At 42.6% G+C, this 18,563-nt stretch overlaps 1 protein-coding gene across 5 annotated transcripts in view; it reads right to left on the reverse strand.

Moving 5' to 3' along the window:
• Window positions 1-360: 360 nt before the first annotated feature.
• The window catches only part of TCERG1 (transcription elongation regulator 1), a 31,987-nt gene continuing 13,784 nt past the window's right edge, over window positions 361-18,563 (reverse strand). For 3 of the 5 annotated variants that reach the window (XM_030503646.2, XM_030503648.1, XM_030503650.2), the window contains 14 exons: window positions 17,705-17,820; window positions 16,497-16,585; window positions 15,467-15,627; window positions 14,574-14,640; window positions 13,631-13,766; window positions 12,962-13,051; window positions 12,121-12,239; window positions 9,926-10,076; window positions 5,703-5,867; window positions 4,623-4,805; window positions 3,952-4,131; window positions 2,931-3,014; window positions 2,580-2,680; window positions 361-1,588 (listed from right to left, as the gene is read on the reverse strand). In XM_030503646.2, the coding sequence (XP_030359506.1) occupies window positions 1,387-1,588; window positions 2,580-2,680; window positions 2,931-3,014; window positions 3,952-4,131; window positions 4,623-4,805; window positions 5,703-5,867; window positions 9,926-10,076; window positions 12,121-12,239; window positions 12,962-13,051; window positions 13,631-13,766; window positions 14,574-14,640; window positions 15,467-15,627; window positions 16,497-16,585; window positions 17,705-17,820 (1,844 nt within the window). In that variant the 3' untranslated portion in view covers window positions 361-1,386. The remainder of the gene's footprint in view (window positions 1,589-2,579; window positions 2,681-2,930; window positions 3,015-3,951; window positions 4,132-4,622; window positions 4,806-5,702; window positions 5,868-9,925; window positions 10,077-12,120; window positions 12,240-12,961; window positions 13,052-13,630; window positions 13,767-14,573; window positions 14,641-15,466; window positions 15,628-16,496; window positions 16,586-17,704; window positions 17,821-18,563) is intronic. The other 2 variants (XM_030503647.2, XM_030503649.1) reach the window with 1 other exon arrangement.

The following is an 18,563-nucleotide window of genomic DNA, read 5'->3' on the forward strand; positions in this document are numbered from 1 at the left end:
GTACAAACCCCTCCCAAACACCCTGCGCTGCTGCTCAGGCTGCAGGTCCCAATGGCTGGTGCCAAAACAAGAATTGCAGAAAAAATATACCAGTTTCTGATGGAAGACTCAATCCCTCCCCAGCCCCCAGCTCAGAGGCAGGGATCCACGTCAAGTACAGAGCAAATAAAAGGAATTACTTTGTCACTCCATCCCTACCATCTCCTGTTTAAGCAAAAGGCTGAAGATCTAAACTGGAACACAGTCCTGCTGGCACCACTGCCCACATGCCGAGCTGCCCGCTGCTGCTGAAGCTCCATCCAACGTTATGCAGCGACACAGGCTCCTCTCTGCCAAACACAGCCAAGAATATAGGCGATATGACTTCAGTTGTTTGCTTTACTCATAAATTCACAAGTCCAACAAAATCCAACAAAAATTGGTATTAGGCCTGTACAATCCATATATAAAAAGGGTTGGTTTATTGTAGTTCAAATACATAAACTGAACAATCCCAACATTTCAAAATTAAACTTTAGAAACACAAGTTTAACATTCAAAACAGGAGTATAGTTTACAAGAATTGCCCAGAGGGGAATCCACAGTCTAATCCAGAAGTATGTAAAGATCACTTTATCGTAAATAAAAATGTGTTTGTACAACTGTCCTGTTCTGCTCCGGTAACCACTGCTATGGACCAAGTGTTTCCAACTTCGAGTAAAAATTATTAGACAAATCTTCACTTGGGCAGAGCGACCTGATTTTGCTTCTATTTCATGGACAGGGTAAGGAACAAAGCAGACCTGTGAACAGATTTGATTTGGGGTCTCGATCCTAATTCTCCTCTCTCAGTTCTAACTCTGGCTTGAATGGATTTAGTTCCATTTACAGGGGTCAAAGCAAGCAGAGAATTGGAACCTGGGTTTCCTGAAGGTGCTCTTCAGTGGTGGATAATTTAAGCTATCAGAGAGCATTGCACCTCCTCAGCAGAGACCACAGGTAACCATGAGGAAGCTGGCAGCACACACGTAGTGCAAGCTCAAACCACAAGTGTGATCATCCTTAAGACTCACACGCATGACACTGCTGAGAATGCCTCCAGCTCCCAGCCAGCCACACCGTGTACAGACACTGCACTGCTCTGAGAGCTGGTTACCAAACACAGCCACACGTTCGGACTTTTGTCAGTCATGCCCTAAAGAAACTCATAAATACCTTTAACGTGGGGTTTTGTTGTTGGTTCCCCCCCACCCCGAGATCATTTCATGTTCACAAATGCTGCTTCTTCCTCTGCTCCTCAGATGGTTTTGCAATATTTTCACGGTAATGTATATGTATAAACCTGACAGATGGCTCATGCAAGCTTTTTGATTTAACAGATACCCTTGGCTTGAGAGTATTTCGTAGCTATTTCGTTGTTCGTCTCGTAGGCTCCGAGGCGGTGGGTGGTGGAGGGGGACCTCGACGGTCCAGGTCATCGACGTAGGACACGATGAGTTTGCGCCTCTCCTCCGGCACGCAGTCAAGCACCAGGTATCGCTTGTCGTTCTGCAGTATCTTCTCTACATCTTTCAGATGCTGATCTGACTCCTGGATCAACTTTTTGGATCTGAAAGCAAGTGTAAGAGTTACCACCCCAGAGAGTCCAGGACGCAGAACGCCCGGGAGCCCGCCCTGCGCCCGGCGGCGGCTGCGTCGAGCTGCCCTCACCAAGGGAAAGCACAGCGGAAAGGCAAAGCTGGGAAAGGGTGCAGGGACCTGGGCATCTTCTCAGCTAGAAAGATGCTGCTTTAGGTCAGGACTAGGCACACCAACAGTACTCTAGGCACAGGAAAAGAAAAGTCACCTACATTTCTTCTATGTTAATTAAGCACCGTGGAAGGCTCGTGTCTGGCTGCAATGGCCTTGTACAGCACTGCTTGAACTATGCAAATGCTAAAACCTAGAAGGGACAAAAAAACCCAAACATAGAATCACAGACTGGTTTGGGTTGGAAGGGACCTAAAGCTCATCCAGTTCCAGCCCCCTGCCATGGGCAGGGACACCTTCCACTAGAGCAGGTTGCTCCAAGCCCCTGTGTCCAACCTTGCCCTGAGGTTTAAATTCAGCATCTAAATGAGGCAATCAATTAGAATTCAGATGTAGAAGTCTCAGCCACAGGCCAGCTCAACTGATGAGCTACGTCCACAGCAGCAGCTCAGAGCACTGTCACTGAGCCCCACCTGAAGCCAAGACTCCAAGGCACTACAGTGCTGACCACCAAGGAGCCACGTGGTTCATCAGGATCCAAAGAAATTAATCTCATTTCTCCTTTTAAAGTGTTTCTCGTGTTTCTGATCAGAAACTTCTTTTGGTCCATACCCAAGATTCTGTATCACCAGCCTCACCATGCCCTGAAATGGAGTGAAGAAGTCAACCTCTTTGCAGCTGTACCCGCCTGGAAGGGACACCCCCTTTTTGGTTTTGACAGGTTATAAAAGTTGTAAAAGTGCCAACTTAGACATAAGTTACACTAAGAGAAGAACGAGACATCAGTTTGTTGCCAGTTATAAGGAAAAACAGAGAAAAGACCAGCCCTTTGCTGACGTTAGGCCACACACCTGTATGTTATGAATTTGGTCTCTTTCAGTAGCGTTCGGAAGTCGGCTTTGGCAGTAATGTATTTGTCTCTAATGTATTCCTCAAACTCCCTTTGCTTTTTCTGAAAGGAAACAGATAAGCTTAACACACTGAATGCAGAATAAGTGCTTTGCGCAACTTACCCCACTGAACATAAGCAACGATTACATTTAATTACATTTTACCTCATCTTTTACGCTTTAATTTTTTAAAAAAATCTTACTTAAACAATGCTTCTGCTCACATAAAGCAGGAACCAGCTGAGCAGGCATCGACTCCTGTTCCCTGCATCCTGCCCGGCACTGGGAGCAATAGCGAGGCAAAGCACTCACCCTGTCACTCGAAGAAAATTTAATGCACCTTGGATCTTCTTTAATGATTTTTTTCACTTCCTTCCATGTCGATGTTAAAGTTATCTTTCAAAAGAAGCAAAAATGGTTAAATGAAAAGAAAATCAGATTCTAATTAGATGGAATGGAAATATTATTACACCTGAAGCTTTTAAATATCTCCCAAGCCCACTGACAAAGTTGCTGCTGTATTTTTACATGTTGGGTTTTGATTATTTAGACTACTACGTTCTTATTTTTAATTAGTTGGTTTTATATATTTAGGTTTTTTGAGATGGCATTTTCAGATCAAAGTCCTCACAAATATAGTTTACATTCCCAAGTCTTTTTCTAGTATTTATGTATATGAATGTGTTGTTAAAAATCACCTACAGAAAACTTGCTTGAGTTACGTATCCGTCATCCTACTCTATCTAAAAATCTGCCTAATGTTCTAGGCACTTTTCACTAATGTGTTAAAAAATGAGGTAAAAACTTATGGGTTAAAAGAGACCTGACTGAAGCTGGCACCTAATTAATAAAGAGCAAGACTCACTAAACCCCCACAATACACAGAATAGGTGAGAGATCTCCACAGCATCACACAGAACAAAAGTGCAGGTTCGGGAGCACAAACTAAAGCAGGAGAACATCAACACAGATGAACTTGGTAATGAGTATCAGTATGTAATCTCAAGACAAACACACTGTGGGTATCTGAAAGAGCAAGATGCCACAGAGCAAAGAGTATCAAATTAACTGAGTTAATTTGAAGAAATGTAACATCCTGCAGGAGATAAAAAGATCACTGATTAGAAGTTTAAATGGAAATGAACTGTATGTTGAACCAAAGTAGCACTCAAGATAAACAGCACATTTTGTTATGAAGAAGGAAAGATAGTGGGGAAGCAAAGGGACCCTGGAAATAAAACCAAACAGGTCAGACCATGTGACAGAAAATCAGAAAAGGATGAATCCCAGTGGGCTGGCAGAGATTTGAAGTTTGAATATAAACAGCTCCTACCGCTGAGGTTTCATCCAGAAGTTGCCTAAAGTGTTCCCTCTTCTTTTTGGTAAGTGCTTCAATGTGTTCATTAAAGAGTTTCTCTTTCTCTTCTCTTTCTAGCAAGGACCCAGACTCCCACCGATGGTCTTTGCGTAGAGTCCTTCGGGTGTCAGACCAGGACACATCTGAAGAACGCACCTGAGCCAAAAGATGATGATTTTTTTAAAAACACTTTGTCTACAGTACACTGATATTTCTTATCTACTACTTCCTTCTCCATACAGCAGAGAAACCCTAACACAAAGGCGCTACGTTTGGAGCATGAAGAGAGATAATGCAAAAGTCAGGGGACTATTCCTAATGCTCAACAACTATCTGATTTTCCAAAAGACGTATCGAAGCTTACAGCAGCATGACTGAAAATCTGCCATCACCCGTGAGGCTCCAGGGAAACCCAGCAGGAACACCACCATTGACTCGCTCCCAGGCTGGACACAGGAACCCTAAGCACAGAGCATTCTCTTCCAACCAGAGCAAAACTCCCAGCAGCGACTGGAGGCAATGGGGAGAAGCCAAACAGGATTCTATTTCTATATAAACTGAACTACAATCGCCCCAAAGCTCTGACACAGTACAACACCTAGAAGCAGGAGGCAGCGAGGGGCTGAGGGCGCCAGGCCGTGCCTCACCATGTCGGACAGAAGCGCTTTGAAGTTCTGAATAGCTTCTTCCCGTTTGTGCTGCTCCCGCTCGCGATCGATTTCCTTGGTTTGCTCCGAGCGAGCTTTCTGGACTTCCCTTTCTCGCTCTCGCAAACTGGCCTCAATGCGAGCTTGTCTTTCCAGCTCCTTCTCTTTCTCAGAATCTAAATTCTGAAATGGAAGAACAGACTTCTCTCAATAAAACCAACACGGCACCTTTCGTATTTTCAGTGGACAGGGAAGTAAATTAAAGGGTCATCAAACTAAAGGCACCTTGGAACGCAATACCTGAAAGTGATTTGAGATCCACGGGTTACAAAGTTTTGCTGCACTATGGGGTTTAGATGGGGGAAATTTGTTCACGACACTGATCACACAATGACTATTCTCAGGAGTGTGTCATCTGTGTGCAGTGACAAACTCTGAATAATGGGGGGGCAGGGGGAGACTGGTGTCACCATTTGTCAGCCAAGTTTTACCTTCTCAACCATTAACTGCCTGGAAGAGAAAGGCAGGAATATTGGATTGAGGAAGAACCACCAGTGAAGGAACTGTGTATGAACCATCTATATCCCTGAAGGAAGCTCAGCTGATACAAAAATCACAGCAAAGGAAACTCTGCCAATCTGGTAGGAAGTGATCAATTTGGTGTGTCCCTGCCCATGTCAGGCTGGAAGCAGATGATCTTTAAGGTCCCTTCCACCTCCAACCATTCTGTGATTCTACAGTGTCTGCATTTTCTGAAGTTCTACATCCATTTTTACAACCAGTGGCTTTACAGAAGCCTCTGCCTTTCTTGCTCTGCTGGATAAAATCTTCCAAACATCACGCGTGTGAATGCACACATGCACACACCTACCATGAGCCTCTGCAGCAGCACCCCCAGGCAGGGCACTGTGAGTCTCAAGCTGTCATTCTGGGCTAGTACAAATAACTGTGGTATAGAATTCTCTTTGGTATGGAACTAAAGCACGCATTGGTCTATCTTCTAGCTAGTTACTTCACACGTTAACAGCAAGGTGACCAGCAGAGCAGCCAAAGCTCTGCTCCCAGATGCCCCGTGTGTACCTTGGCTATTTTTTCGATGTACTGCTTGAACAGGTCCTCCCGCTGCGAGGAGCTATCCACCGCTTTGTAACGGGGGTCAGTCTCTACTTTGTCCTTCACTTTGCTCCAGCGAGACTGACTGTCCAGGTGGTGATTAGCCAGCAGCTCAAAGAAGTCCATTTTGATCTGATTGACAGAGGGAAACAGAAAGACGATACTTGAGAAAGACACTTTGATACCCAACAGTTTGCTCCTATGAAAAAAGAAGTCGACTTACCTCCAGCTGAGGGAAGCACATTAATATTACATACAATATACAGAAATCACCGAACCTCTGAATTTAGATATAACTAAATCTAAAATTCACTTCCCCTCGGGAAAATTTTGCTAAAGCAGATACATTAAGATCATCTGTTACATCTAAGATGAATGATATTCTTTAAAAGAATGAGCCACCAATACAGTTTTTATTATTTTACTCCAATTTAAGCTTTTTTGAGCTTTTATATATACCAAAGTAAGAAGTTACTGATACTCCATTATAGCATTTTGTACATTGATACTCCAGAAGCTCTGCAGTTTTAAACAGGGCTCTAGACAAATCAAGTATTTATGGATTCATCCTCCAAGTGCACAATGAACAGAGGTAGATACTTGGATCTGCTGATAAAGAGATAAAAGATCCATCTTAAGATGGATCTAGCCAGTAAAGAATTACCCACATATGGTAATTAAGTAAATTACATTTAAGATGGACATGCGCATATATATAATAGTTTAAGGAAAAGTTTTAGTCTGTTTTTTCAATTGGAAATGGTGTCAGCACTCTGTCAATAACAGCAGCCATCACAAAGGGCTGGCAGAGGATCAGTCAGAACAGTGTTTTTTATCTCAAGACAACTAGTGACATGTTTGCATCCAAACTCCCAGAACCAGCAGCTGCAAGAGCAACGACGGTGCCTTAATTACATCTCTCTTTTCTGGGACGGAGGATCTCCCTGGTCCTGCTGCACTTTAGCTCCCAGGCATATCCTCCTTTTTATTTCCAGCGCTTTATGCCTCAGAAGCCTGGGGTGGCATTTAAGCCTCCACCTCCCCGAAGCCGAGGGGCAAGGGGCTGGCTCGCCTCGTGCGCCAGGAGCCAGGGAATGGCCCTGGGGACTGCGCAGGCATGGCGCAGGACGCTGCCTTCGCAGCACCCCAAACCCTGCCAGTCACTAAACAAACCGGTCTTTATGGCACACTAATAAAACCCAAAGACCCAGGAGAAGGGCTGGACATTCGCTTTCTGCTACTGATGTCCCCTCCTCACCCCTTTACATAAAGAAACCCACGGCAGCAGTTGAGCTGCAGAACACTGTGGTTCCGAGGGGAGCAGGCAAGCAGACTTTGGCTGGGCAGAGAACTGCCACATCCCCATTCTCCAGAAACTGTTTAGTTACAGTGTGAGAACGAGCTGAAGATCAGAACCAGCATTCTGTAGCCTTGCCCACTGATAATTTTAGTTCTTTAATATTAACATAAAAGGCTTTATAGGCTTTTTTCTTTACTATCTCAACAGAGAGATGAAGATAGTAAGCAGAGATCAGAAAGCAACTGGTTAGTGCCAGTGGGAAGTGGCTCTACATCTACAGCACCATCACTTTTTCTTTCAGGAGCTGAACCAAGTGCTAAGCAAACTGTTTATTCATTGTAAAATTAAGAATGTTGTTTCAAAACATCTTAAAACATGCATGCAGTACCAAAAGTATGAAGCTTTCTAAGCCATGGCATCAGAAATATTTGTTAAAGAGTCAAACAGTTCCCAGATGTTACTACAGAAGTCTATAACGTAAGGGTATCCCAGTGTTTCTGCACAAGTCACATATGCTTATCTATACATTCTGGAGGAGAAGAGCTGCACACCCACCACGCTGCTCGAAGCCCCGTGGCACCGGCTGCACCACAAACCAGACCCACCACACCACCACGTTCTGTGGGGAGCCCGCGGAGCACCAGCGGCCTCGCCAGCACCCTCAGCATGGAAACCAGGAGGGCACGGCCAGTTCCCTCCCGAGCAAAATGAATGACACTTCCAGACCTTCCCTGCCCTTCACGCAGGGTTTAACTGCAGCCACCTGCAATGGACACAGCGCAGGTATCGCCACTTGGGTTGCAATTTAAAAAAAAAAAAGGTGAAAACTTCCCCAAAAATTGAGGCAAAACCATCCCACCAAGGAATAATCTTTTAAGATCATAGCTCTCTGATGTCGTGAGTTTAGTACATCAATACACAGTAGCTGGCTCGACTAAGTAGAATATTATGTGAAGAACCTGCTGGAGATCCTGCTCACGGCCAGACCCGAGACAGCCACCAGGGTGCCCGCAGCTGAGCACTGCAGCACAAGGGGCTCGTCTGCTGGCACTGCTCACTGGGACACAGAGCAACGCTGTGTCCTGGGACAGCACCTGAGCAGCTCGGTCGCTGCTACCACCTCATGCTCCCTTCCCTGGTATCCTCAAGCCCATGTGCCCCTATCTCTGTCAGCTGAGAAGAACTAGCATTGTTTTACTCACTGAAATTAGCCCCATGGACAAACCCAACCGTCTGCAAAGCTGGCTGCTCCTTCACCACCCAGTAAGCCTTGACTCAGTGAAGCAAAATCAAAACCTTACAGAATTAAAACCCCTTACATTAAAGATTTCTGTAAAATTGATCCTCCTCAAGCAAAGATTTTGGAGTTTTAAAACAGGCTGAGAAAGCTTCAGGTTAAATGGCTTTAATTTTCTTTTATGTTTTAAGCACTTTCAAAATCAAAGGAAAATAAGACTGACAGTATTTCAGGTGTATTTAGAAGTCTTTTTTTTGGCAGTTAACACATTGCAGGTACAACTCTCATCACTTCACAAGGAAAAAAACTAAAAAAATGTAAAGTACCGGAACTGCGGGAGGCTAAAGTCACCACACAGAGATACCAATTCTTTCCTCACTAGGGAATCCCATAATATTTGCGTGTCAGTGATTGACAGCTGTCAGACTGAACTGATTGACAGGCCGCACAGCACATAACTGTAAAGTCTATCCACTTGTTATAAAACAGAATACATAAAATGGTTACAAAAGGCTTTTGGAGAAAAAAAAACATTATTTCAAAAGCAAACACACACAATCGCTCTTCTTTTAACTCATCAGCTTTAGTACAATCATGCAACGACAAAACAAGTATTTACTTTTTACAGTCTTCAACTGCACTATTAAGCTTCAAGAATGCTTTAAAATTCCACTTTCATCATCAAAATGCAGTTAGAGTCTACTTCTGAACTACATCAGCTCTCCTCTGAAAGCACATTTATCGAGAATACCAGCTAAGTCTACAGCTGATGAAAGCACAGAATCAAATGAGACCAGAGTACCTGGATTTAAAAAACAGGCAAAACTTACTCAATAACCAAGTTGTCCCCAAATCTAACCTGCAACTCAGCACTGTTCTCTTCTGGAAGCATTCTCAGCAAGTGAAATTTGCACTAACTGTACACTACCGAATAAACCCTGCTCACACGTCAAAGCGGTCAGAGGCTGCCCTCTCCACTCGCACAGCACAACGGGACGGGATGCAGGCGCTGTGGCTCAGCTGCCGACACCTGCTCCTGCTGCTGCACCGCGGCCGGCTCCGTCTTTAAGAGCTGACCTTCCATTCTAATAAGCAGCAGTTTATACATACAATATATTCACTCAAAGATTAAGAAGTCACTAAAGTGCCAGCTTTTAGATGGCAAGAGAAGATATGGGAGCTGTTTGGAATTTAAACAAGTATCCTACAGAGAACTGCAAGTTTTTGCTGCCTCCGCTGAGAGAGCACAGGTCATGGCCAGTTCTGAGGTTTCCAGCCAAAGAGGACAAGAATCCTTTTCCTTTTAATGCTTCAGGATAAGGTAACTTTAAAAAAAAAAAAATAAAATAAACCCCAGGCATTATTCCAGTTAAAGATATGTAAAGTCAATGAAAACCCAGTGTGAGTATTTGAGTAAACTCAGCTCCACGAATAAATGTAGGTTCAATTCTACATGCTCTAAAAGGCAGTACACTGCAAACTTTGAACAGCTAGCTCAGCAAGAGCTGAGGGACGTCCGTGAAGTGTTTACAGTGCAAAACCTCCATGAAGTGAAGGGCCGTGTCTCAGAGCAGGAAACCAAGCGCTGCCCCTGTCCCGTCTCACTCAGATTCGCACCATTCACACTGCTGGAGCTAAAAAAAGTCACCTTACCTTCTCACCTCTGGTCTTCGAGTCTTCTTTTTCCTTCTTTCTTGCCGCTGTGATAAACTCATTAAACAAGGCCTCTCGATCTTTCATCTTTTCAATTGCCTTGAACCTCGAGTCTTTAGCATGCTTGGCTGCAAATTCACTAAAAGTAGTTCTGCAACAAAATGGCAAGTGAACTCATTTGGCAGAGCTGTCTTTGCTGGGAAGCAGGTTCAGCAGAGAAACGCTGCTTCTGCTAGAATACATGGCAGAGCACAATTTGGAGGAAAAAAAGAACAAAAAAAGGCACCATCCTACGGTCTCACTATAGCAATGCTCCACCAGTGAGCTATGTAGAGAGGAGCTGGGTCCAGGCACGCACACAAGAGGTATCGTTAGAGGCTTATAGGGTGGGTGGGTTGGTTGGAATACAGCTACCCGCAGAAAGTGCAGGTGTAGGAAGAGAGACTACAAAGCAACCAAGAAGAAGAAATGGAAAAACTCAGTTGTCTAGAAAAATCTTCCGTTTTGGGGCTGGCAGTTCAGCCACAGGGTGTCTGTCCTGGTGTGTCACAGCTGTGAAACTGAAAACTGTACGTGCATTCACTTGCAGCCAAACCATGCTAAGAGTTCACCAGGAAAATCACCTTTTGGTTTTAGGCACAATTGAACACTGGCTGAGTCCCTTTTTCCTCCCGTGGTGAACATCATATGTCCCAATCTCAAACCACTTGGAGCTGAAAATACTTGGAACACCAGGGGCCGATGCAGCAATACTGGGCTTTCAACCTGTTATCCCCATAGCATCTCCCTGACCGTTCTCTCACCTCCAGGGCCAGATTCCAACCTGTGCAGTAGATGTAGTACTGCCACTTACCTCGAAAAAAAACACTACTGTGCTTTTTCCAAGCTCTGATGCAAATCTGGCCCCAAGAATACGTGAGACACTTATAATCATACGAATGTTTTCATCACAGCATGGAAATAATTAGACTTGGAAAATCCAGCCTACTGTTGCTGTAGGGTAAATTGAAACAAGAAGACAATTTGGTAGCTTATTCAAAAGATCAGAAAGTGAATGCAAAGCTATATTGAAGAACAAGAGCTGTTTAAGTGGAGTGGAACACAAACTCTTGGGCATGTTGGACTGAGATAGATGACAAAAACCCAGTCTGGCACTCACAGAAGTACAGCAATATCTTTAGACAAACACTGAAACCAGAAGACAAAGGATAAAATTAAACAAGACAGTATTTCAGCTGGAATTCTCTTTCCCACCCCAACCCATAGTCAGATAAGAGTCAATCCCAATATGACACATCAGAGATTTCTGGGAAGCTGAGGACACCAAAGCCAACCTAATAGTCCATGTCAGCCTCTGAAACATATATTAAACTTACTACTGACGAGCTTTTTCTTACATCTCCATGCCTCTGTTCTTCCCAGCCTACTACCCTTATTAAATGAGCAGATAGGTGTTTTAAATAAGAGTTACGAATCAGACCTGAAGTAATTCAGGAGTTAACATAACACTGGCTTCCAACAGATCTCCAAATCAGGGCACTGAAAAAAATTAAGCTGGAGTGAAACAAACGAATTGTTATTTCACTGTAAAAGAATCAATGCCAGCTAAGCCAAGAGATGCTGAAAGAGAATGCTTTGGAACTCATCTGGTGACATAAGCATGTATTTCATGAACTCTATGTGAGAAAACTGTGAAACAAATAATTCTAGCAATAAAATCTTGGATGTTTGTACATTCACTGTCATCACCTCACTATTATCACTGCAAGTGGGTCTGAATGTGAGGGGTATGTAATAATTTCTATATTAAAGCAACTAGAACATTCTATCATATCATTATTAACATCTTTTGTAACCAGAAAAACAAACTGAAGAAACCATCCTCGTACTCCTCAGAGACTACTAATACCCTCGGCAAGAAACAGGGTTGTTCAAGAAAGGCCTCGTGACCCACCACAAGTTTTCTCACAAGCTGGAGAGCACGCTGGGGATTTCTTCAAAAGGACTTAAAATACGAGAATAATTATAAATCACAAGTTCTATTATTTCATGGCTTAAGTGAACACAAGCAGAAAAAGAAGATTTCAACAGCATCTGATGCTTTTTCCCATCTTTGCCCATTCATCTACCTAATACCACCCAACATACTTCATTCTAATAGAGCTTATGCATATGGACAAGAAAGCGGGTCCTACCTTGGATTAATCTTTGCTTCTTCCATCATTTTCTTGAAATCCTCCTTGGCCTGCATTATTTTGTTTTTCTTCTCCTTGCGCTCCTCCTCTGCCCGCGTTTTCACATACTGATCAAATACCTACAGAAACACCAGTCACCAACACAGAACATACCAACCTGAAGCCACACAAGCTCTAGGCAAGAGGAGAAAAAAATCCCATTTCTTTCCTTTTCTCCTGTTTCCTTTCCTCTTCCCATAGCACCAACATAGATGAGGTAGAAAGAAGGGTTCTTTGTAGCTGAATATGCAAATCACTCCCATCTTCTGAACATGTAGTGTGTGTATCTAAACACTACTCTGAGCCCTGTGAAGGAGTTTCTTACATAGCCATGTTAACATTTTTCTGGATCACATGTTTAAGGCAGCAGACACCTCCTGTATTCTCAAAGTTTTCCATCTGAAGACAAGCTTCTGGAGAACTTGCTTACCAACAAAATGTGCATTAGTTTTTCCCCGAACCACTTCTTTGTTTTAATAAACAGCCAGATTATTCATTACATCAGTATTTGGAAGAGAGACTGACGACTCTCACCATTGTCATTCAGGTCTGGGAGCTCCCTGCATGCACAGCTTTCGCTGTGTTGAAATATCAGACCTTCCAATCACAGGAAAAAGAGAAACTATGAACTCACTTTTCCTACGGGCTTCTTCTGTTTCAAGACAAACCCCACTCATCACTAAAACGCCTTACAAAACTGATTAGTGTGGAAGGTTGGCAGGAACAAAAACAGCAGCCAGAGGATTTAGAGAAAGCAGTAGTAGCTGTGTCTGGTGGGGAGGGAATCCGACTTCTCTGTTACCTGTTTTCTTTCTTTCGGGTTGAGAAGTAAGTAACGAGGATCAAAAACTATCTTGTGTAGCTCCTTCTCCCACGTTGAAAAAGCAGAGACCTTCAATTAAAAAACAGCCAGATTTTAACAAGTGGGTAAGTTTCCTCAGATATACAGAAGTTGTGCAGTTTTGCTTGAAAACTATAGGACATCTGATGAAAAGAGGGAAACAAAGTCATCCTGGAGTTTTCATCACCAATAGATGGAGGCTGCCATAGCAAGCTTCTGTATTGATTGGCTCTGAAAACTGCTAAATAACAACACACGCTTCATTACTACTGTGTGACACTGAAAATATTAAGTATATCAGAAGAAAGCCTTGAGGTCCTGTGTTCTCATGTCCCACGCCTGCTCTATACCTCTGCTAAATGTTACAGGTCTAAACAGTTCTGCTACAAGAGAGATTGATTTAAACACGTTCAAGCTCATCTTAAATAAGTTTTATTAAACCTCTCCCATAAAACCCAGCTATTGAAACTAAATGAAAGCTGCACAGACAGCTGGAACCACTTCCATTTTTTAAAGTTACTATATAAATTTATATTCTAATAGCCTAATTTCTCTATCAAAACTGATGGGTATCAAGCAGATTTTCAATTTGCTCACAACGACAGACAGACAGACAGAGCTTTCCCTGACCCCTCTCTCCAGAAGCATGTCCTTGAACTGTTTCATCCGAGCCTCCAGAGGAACGATGGCTCTCTCTCGAGCGGCTTTGATTTCAGCTTCCATAGCAGCCTCCTTCTCTGAGTCAATATCTTTGTTATCATCTTTCCTGAAAAAAATTAAACATACAGTTTAACCTGAGAAGTGCATGTGAACCCTGTAGGTTAGACACTGAACCGCACCAGGACGGAATGGAGACACCCAGTTACTGCAGAAGCACAGGCTTACAAATCACAAAAGCCATTCTTTGGGACTTGGATGTGGGTGCTGTCATACTGGAAGAGCTCAAGAACCGGGGTACTCTCAGTAACTTCAGTGTCTACAAATGGCACCAAGAGTGAATGCCCTTTGTCCTAGACAAAACCAAAGCCCTAATAGCCAACAACTTCATGATCAGCCCTAAGAGTACATAATAACAAACAAAATGGTAAAGCAGAGTGTGTAACTCAGAGTGAACTGACATATATCGCTTCCAATAAGCAAAACAGACCAAAAGACCTCAACAAAACTCTTAAACCTCTGTAACAGAGTGAAAACAGAGCAGTCATTATAATGGTGGATGGCTATAGACAGTTGGATGCTTTGGCAACAAACTCTTGTGCACAGAAAGTAACAAGCCAGGCAAACAAGCAACAGAAGTAAACTATTTAAGATAAACTGCACTCAAAACATTCCTTGGATTCACCAACTTATATTTCCATTTTGAGTGATTTCCCAAGGCTTTCCTCTATACATGAGTTTCAGCTATCTCAGAGAAATATGGAATACTTCAGCTGCTAACGTACGACAGCAGGAGGCTGGTGGTTGTGTTCACCAATCCCGTCAGTTACTGTTCTACTCTGCTGAATACACACTGATGAAAAACTTCAGTTATTTTATCTACACAGACCCTTAGCAGGGAAGAACAAAAACTTACTTGCGCTTTTTAATTTTGATAGGCTCGTCTTCGTTTGCTTCCTCTGCAGTTTCATGCTCTTCTCGGACTGTAACAGATTTCAGTAACACTTTAGATTTTGGATTTGTGAGAAGTTAGTAATTTACAAATGAAGCCTTGTGCAAAACCAGAGGACAATGTGTGCAGCAATAACGTGTTCTGACAAAGGAAGACGTGTGGTTTTCAGTTGCTTTCAGAACAGCACTACTGGAATTTGGTGGCAAGACTAATGGACTCGTGGCCAACTCTGGGTTTAAAACAACAAACGCTGACCTCTTATTTCCCGGGGAAAAAAACCTCAAGCTAAACAGTCTAATGAAGCACAGCTGGATATCCCAAGTACCTACTTGCACTCTGCTCTCCTCCAACTACCAAGCCCACATCTCATCCCAGGATCATTTACTACAACTTATGCCAGAAACAAGCGTCGTCTCAGCAGCCTCTTGAATGTTCTCTGCTCTTGGCAGCTGTTTCCAAAACTGCATTCCAGCTGATGCTCTCTAAGTTAAATCCTCTTCCATGAGAGCCCATTCATACGTTACGATTAATCTTTTCTGGCCCCCAAATTCCTCTTGCTTATAAAACACACACAGTTTTAGTCAGTAAAAAATGTTCTTTTTTTTCCCAGCCTGTTGGCATTTAGAAAACGAATTGATCTTGTTAGTATCTACTTTCTTCAATAGACTGGGTTTTTTCCCCCAAAAGACTCTATAAATCTGCATTCCCACCAGCCCTCCAAAATTCCAAAGCTATGTGCATTTTTCAGTATGCCCTTAAATTTCTCTCACTTATTGAAATGTTACTAGCTTTGGAAATCAACATAAAATGACAAATTCTATTCAGACTTCTCAAGAAGACAATAAGAACACTCTTACTAAGTTTTTTTCCTTCTTCCATTCCTTTCTTATGAGGGGGTTCTTGAATAATTTTGTCCACATCAGCTCTTCCAATGAGATCATCTGGTCGGTCCCACATGGAAAGACGAGTGGTTGGGTTGTAGAAGAACACACGCTCGTCACCAGTCCACACCACACACCTGAAGTGCAATGGACAGACAGGAAGGTGTGTGTTATCTTTGCCTCCATGCATCCAGCACACTGTTACCACAGTCAGGGACTGAGCAAGAACAACGGTCATGGGCAGAGCCTGGCAGAGCCAGGCTGCACCGACTGCACAACCACCTACATTCCTACTGCCCAGATGGGTTATGGAATTCTGGCTTTGCCAGCAGATTTGAAATGCAGTTTCATAAATGCTCTTTATCAGGAGCTGCAGTAAACTCAGTTCTTCTCTAGAAAAATATTTTAGAAAGCAAATCAGATTCGGGATAAAATGTGCCTCAGCTCCTCAACACCCCACAAAACACGAGGAGAAGTGACCTAGTGATCTCGCCAGAACGTTGTAAGCGAGGGGATGAAAGAGCCCCAGTGACAGTTTGAAGGGAGACAGCTTTAAATAGAAACCATTAATAAAAAAGCACCAATGACTGAATTGCAAAAAATAAAGCAACAGCCCTTTCCCATCAGTAAGATTTTTACCTGGGTCACACAGAGATGATTTACATATATTACAGCCAGAGTAACCTCATCATGACATTACACACAGAGGCACCTGGTGAGTATCTATGCCAAGCAAAAGATAACAATAAATGAAGGATTGTTTTGGCTAGGAGCAGCACCTACTCATTCCCAAGGCACAAGGGCAAAAGAAGTCCAACATATTTATTTGGTGGTGTTTCATACCAGAGGAGCAGGAATCAGTGTTGGCTGGAGGAATCCAATGTTATTTGAGACAGAGGCACACCAAGAACAGGATCTTCACACACTACCACTGGTTCTGACTACCCAGCAACCTTCCTGGCATCTCAGTCCCACTGTACAGGCTGTAGGGAAAACCAGTACCTACCATGGGGTTCCGGGAATAGGAGTAGTTGCTACTGGCTTGGCCTTCTGAGCTGCTTTTTCTTCTTCAGTCATTTCTTCCTCTTTAGGCTCCTCAAGGAAAAATGAAGTTACAGGATTCAGGCATTGACAGGTAGAAAATTATCTATGATACAGTAACTAACTTGCTTTAAACAGGCAAATGTATTTTGAAACCATGCTAACAAACAGCTCCCAATTACACTTCTGCCATGCTTAAAATGGAAGCGTTGGAATTTCAACAGGAACTGCTATTCAGAAATCTCAATTCAGAAAACCTCCAGCTGTTTACTTAACTTCTGACTTCAGTGCAGCCTTATTTAAATGCCTTCCTAGAGCCACATGAATCCATCAAGGCCCGAATACAGGGGCAAGGATGTACTTTCTCACCAAGAAATTTTGTTTTATTCTTAGATTTCATTTACTTGAAAATGTGACATGGACGATGAAAGAGTCAGAAATGCGCAGTAACCTTTGTAGCAGAAATGAGCAAACTGGCAACTCCCTCAAAAGCAACCAGGGCTGAGTGCTAATAAAAACCAGTGACTGAATTCTGTGCTTTTGCCTACCAAGTTACATTGAAGCTCACAGAAATCAGTATAAAAACTTTAACTGTCATTCAAACACAAGAACTCTGTTCCTCAGTGTGACAAAATGCTGTACAAGGAAAAAAGTTAATGCTGTTTACTGCAGTGGTGACCCTACAGACCTTTCCTAGGACATGTGTTCCTGACCAACTAAACTTAGCAGCTACAGCTCATGAAGAATGTGTAAGCTTTGTTCCAGAAGTGTTTAAAATAAAGAAGTAAAGAAATAGAGGAGAAAACCTGTCAATTTAAAGATTTCAGACACTCAGGACAAGTTTCATTTTTCTGAACACCTTAAAATGAGCAAGAGAACATCATGTTTATGTCATCAGCTAGCTTTTTTATTATGTTCTTACTCATTTCTTAATTCACATACTCTGTATTTTTCTTTTAAATGTCCTTTTTCCCTTAGGTAAAAAAATTAATTAAAAAAAAAAAGAGAGCTATGAATCCAACAAGGAAGGCTTTCAAATCCCCCCAGGAATGTAAGAACTCAAATTACTAACCATGTCTCCTGTCAATATGCCTGGGCTACAGATGCATCCACACCTGTAGGATGTAGGACTCAAAATGGCGATACTGACTATTTGGTTGCAAGGTCTTTTACCTCCTTTATAAGTTCTTTTATAGGTTCTTCTTTTGGCTCTTCTTCTTCTGTCTCCATGGGTAAAGGCTCTTCCGTGGGTTCTTTAATTGGCTCTTTAATCTTCTCTTCCATTTTTTCTACATAAAGATAGAATTTTCCTTAGTATTATTAGGAAACCATGATAAAACCACACTGGATTTATTTTATCAGCGTGACTTTCCAAGCACAGCAACAAAACAAAACTTAGTTTTAATGTATTTCACCACTTTCTGTCCTGCTCTGGCTTTCCAGCATCTGCTATGAAGATGTGATTATCTCCTGTACCAAGACCTACTTGGAACTGGAAAATGAAAGGCAGCCTATAATATGGAAAAGGTAATTAAAGTGTACCAAGAGAAATCGCTGAAATACCAACAAAAATATCAATAAGAGTTGCAACCAACAGTGCAACACTGAAGACCACTTTTAGATTTGAATGCTGATGACAAGAAAACAAAAGAGAAAAGTCATGGAGAAGTCACAGGATTTTTGCCTCTTCTTCCTTATTAATAATACAAGAAAAATTTCCCTCTGATATAAGAAAACCAATGGGTATAATGTGGATTCAGGTGAACACAAGTCACAGAACAGAACCTGAATACAGCGTAGAGATGGTGGCAGTGGAGGTAGTTTGCTTTTCCTCAGATTCCAAATCTGTTTATATACTTCTTGAAGATCTGAAGTTTAGCATTTCAGTGATCTTCCTTCATTCCTGGTTTACAGTCTTTAGAATAACTGAGTTTTCTCCTCACTTCCTATCCTCCTGCTATTGAGATCTTCTCCAACACGTGAGTATGTAAAGTACTTACTCTCTGCTGGAGTAGAAACACACGTTTACCCA

The sequence above is a fragment of the Strigops habroptila genome, chromosome 12 (genome assembly GCF_004027225.2).
Source record: "Strigops habroptila isolate Jane chromosome 12, bStrHab1.2.pri, whole genome shotgun sequence".
In the NCBI taxonomy this organism is placed as follows: Eukaryota; Metazoa; Chordata; class Aves; order Psittaciformes; family Psittacidae; genus Strigops; species Strigops habroptila.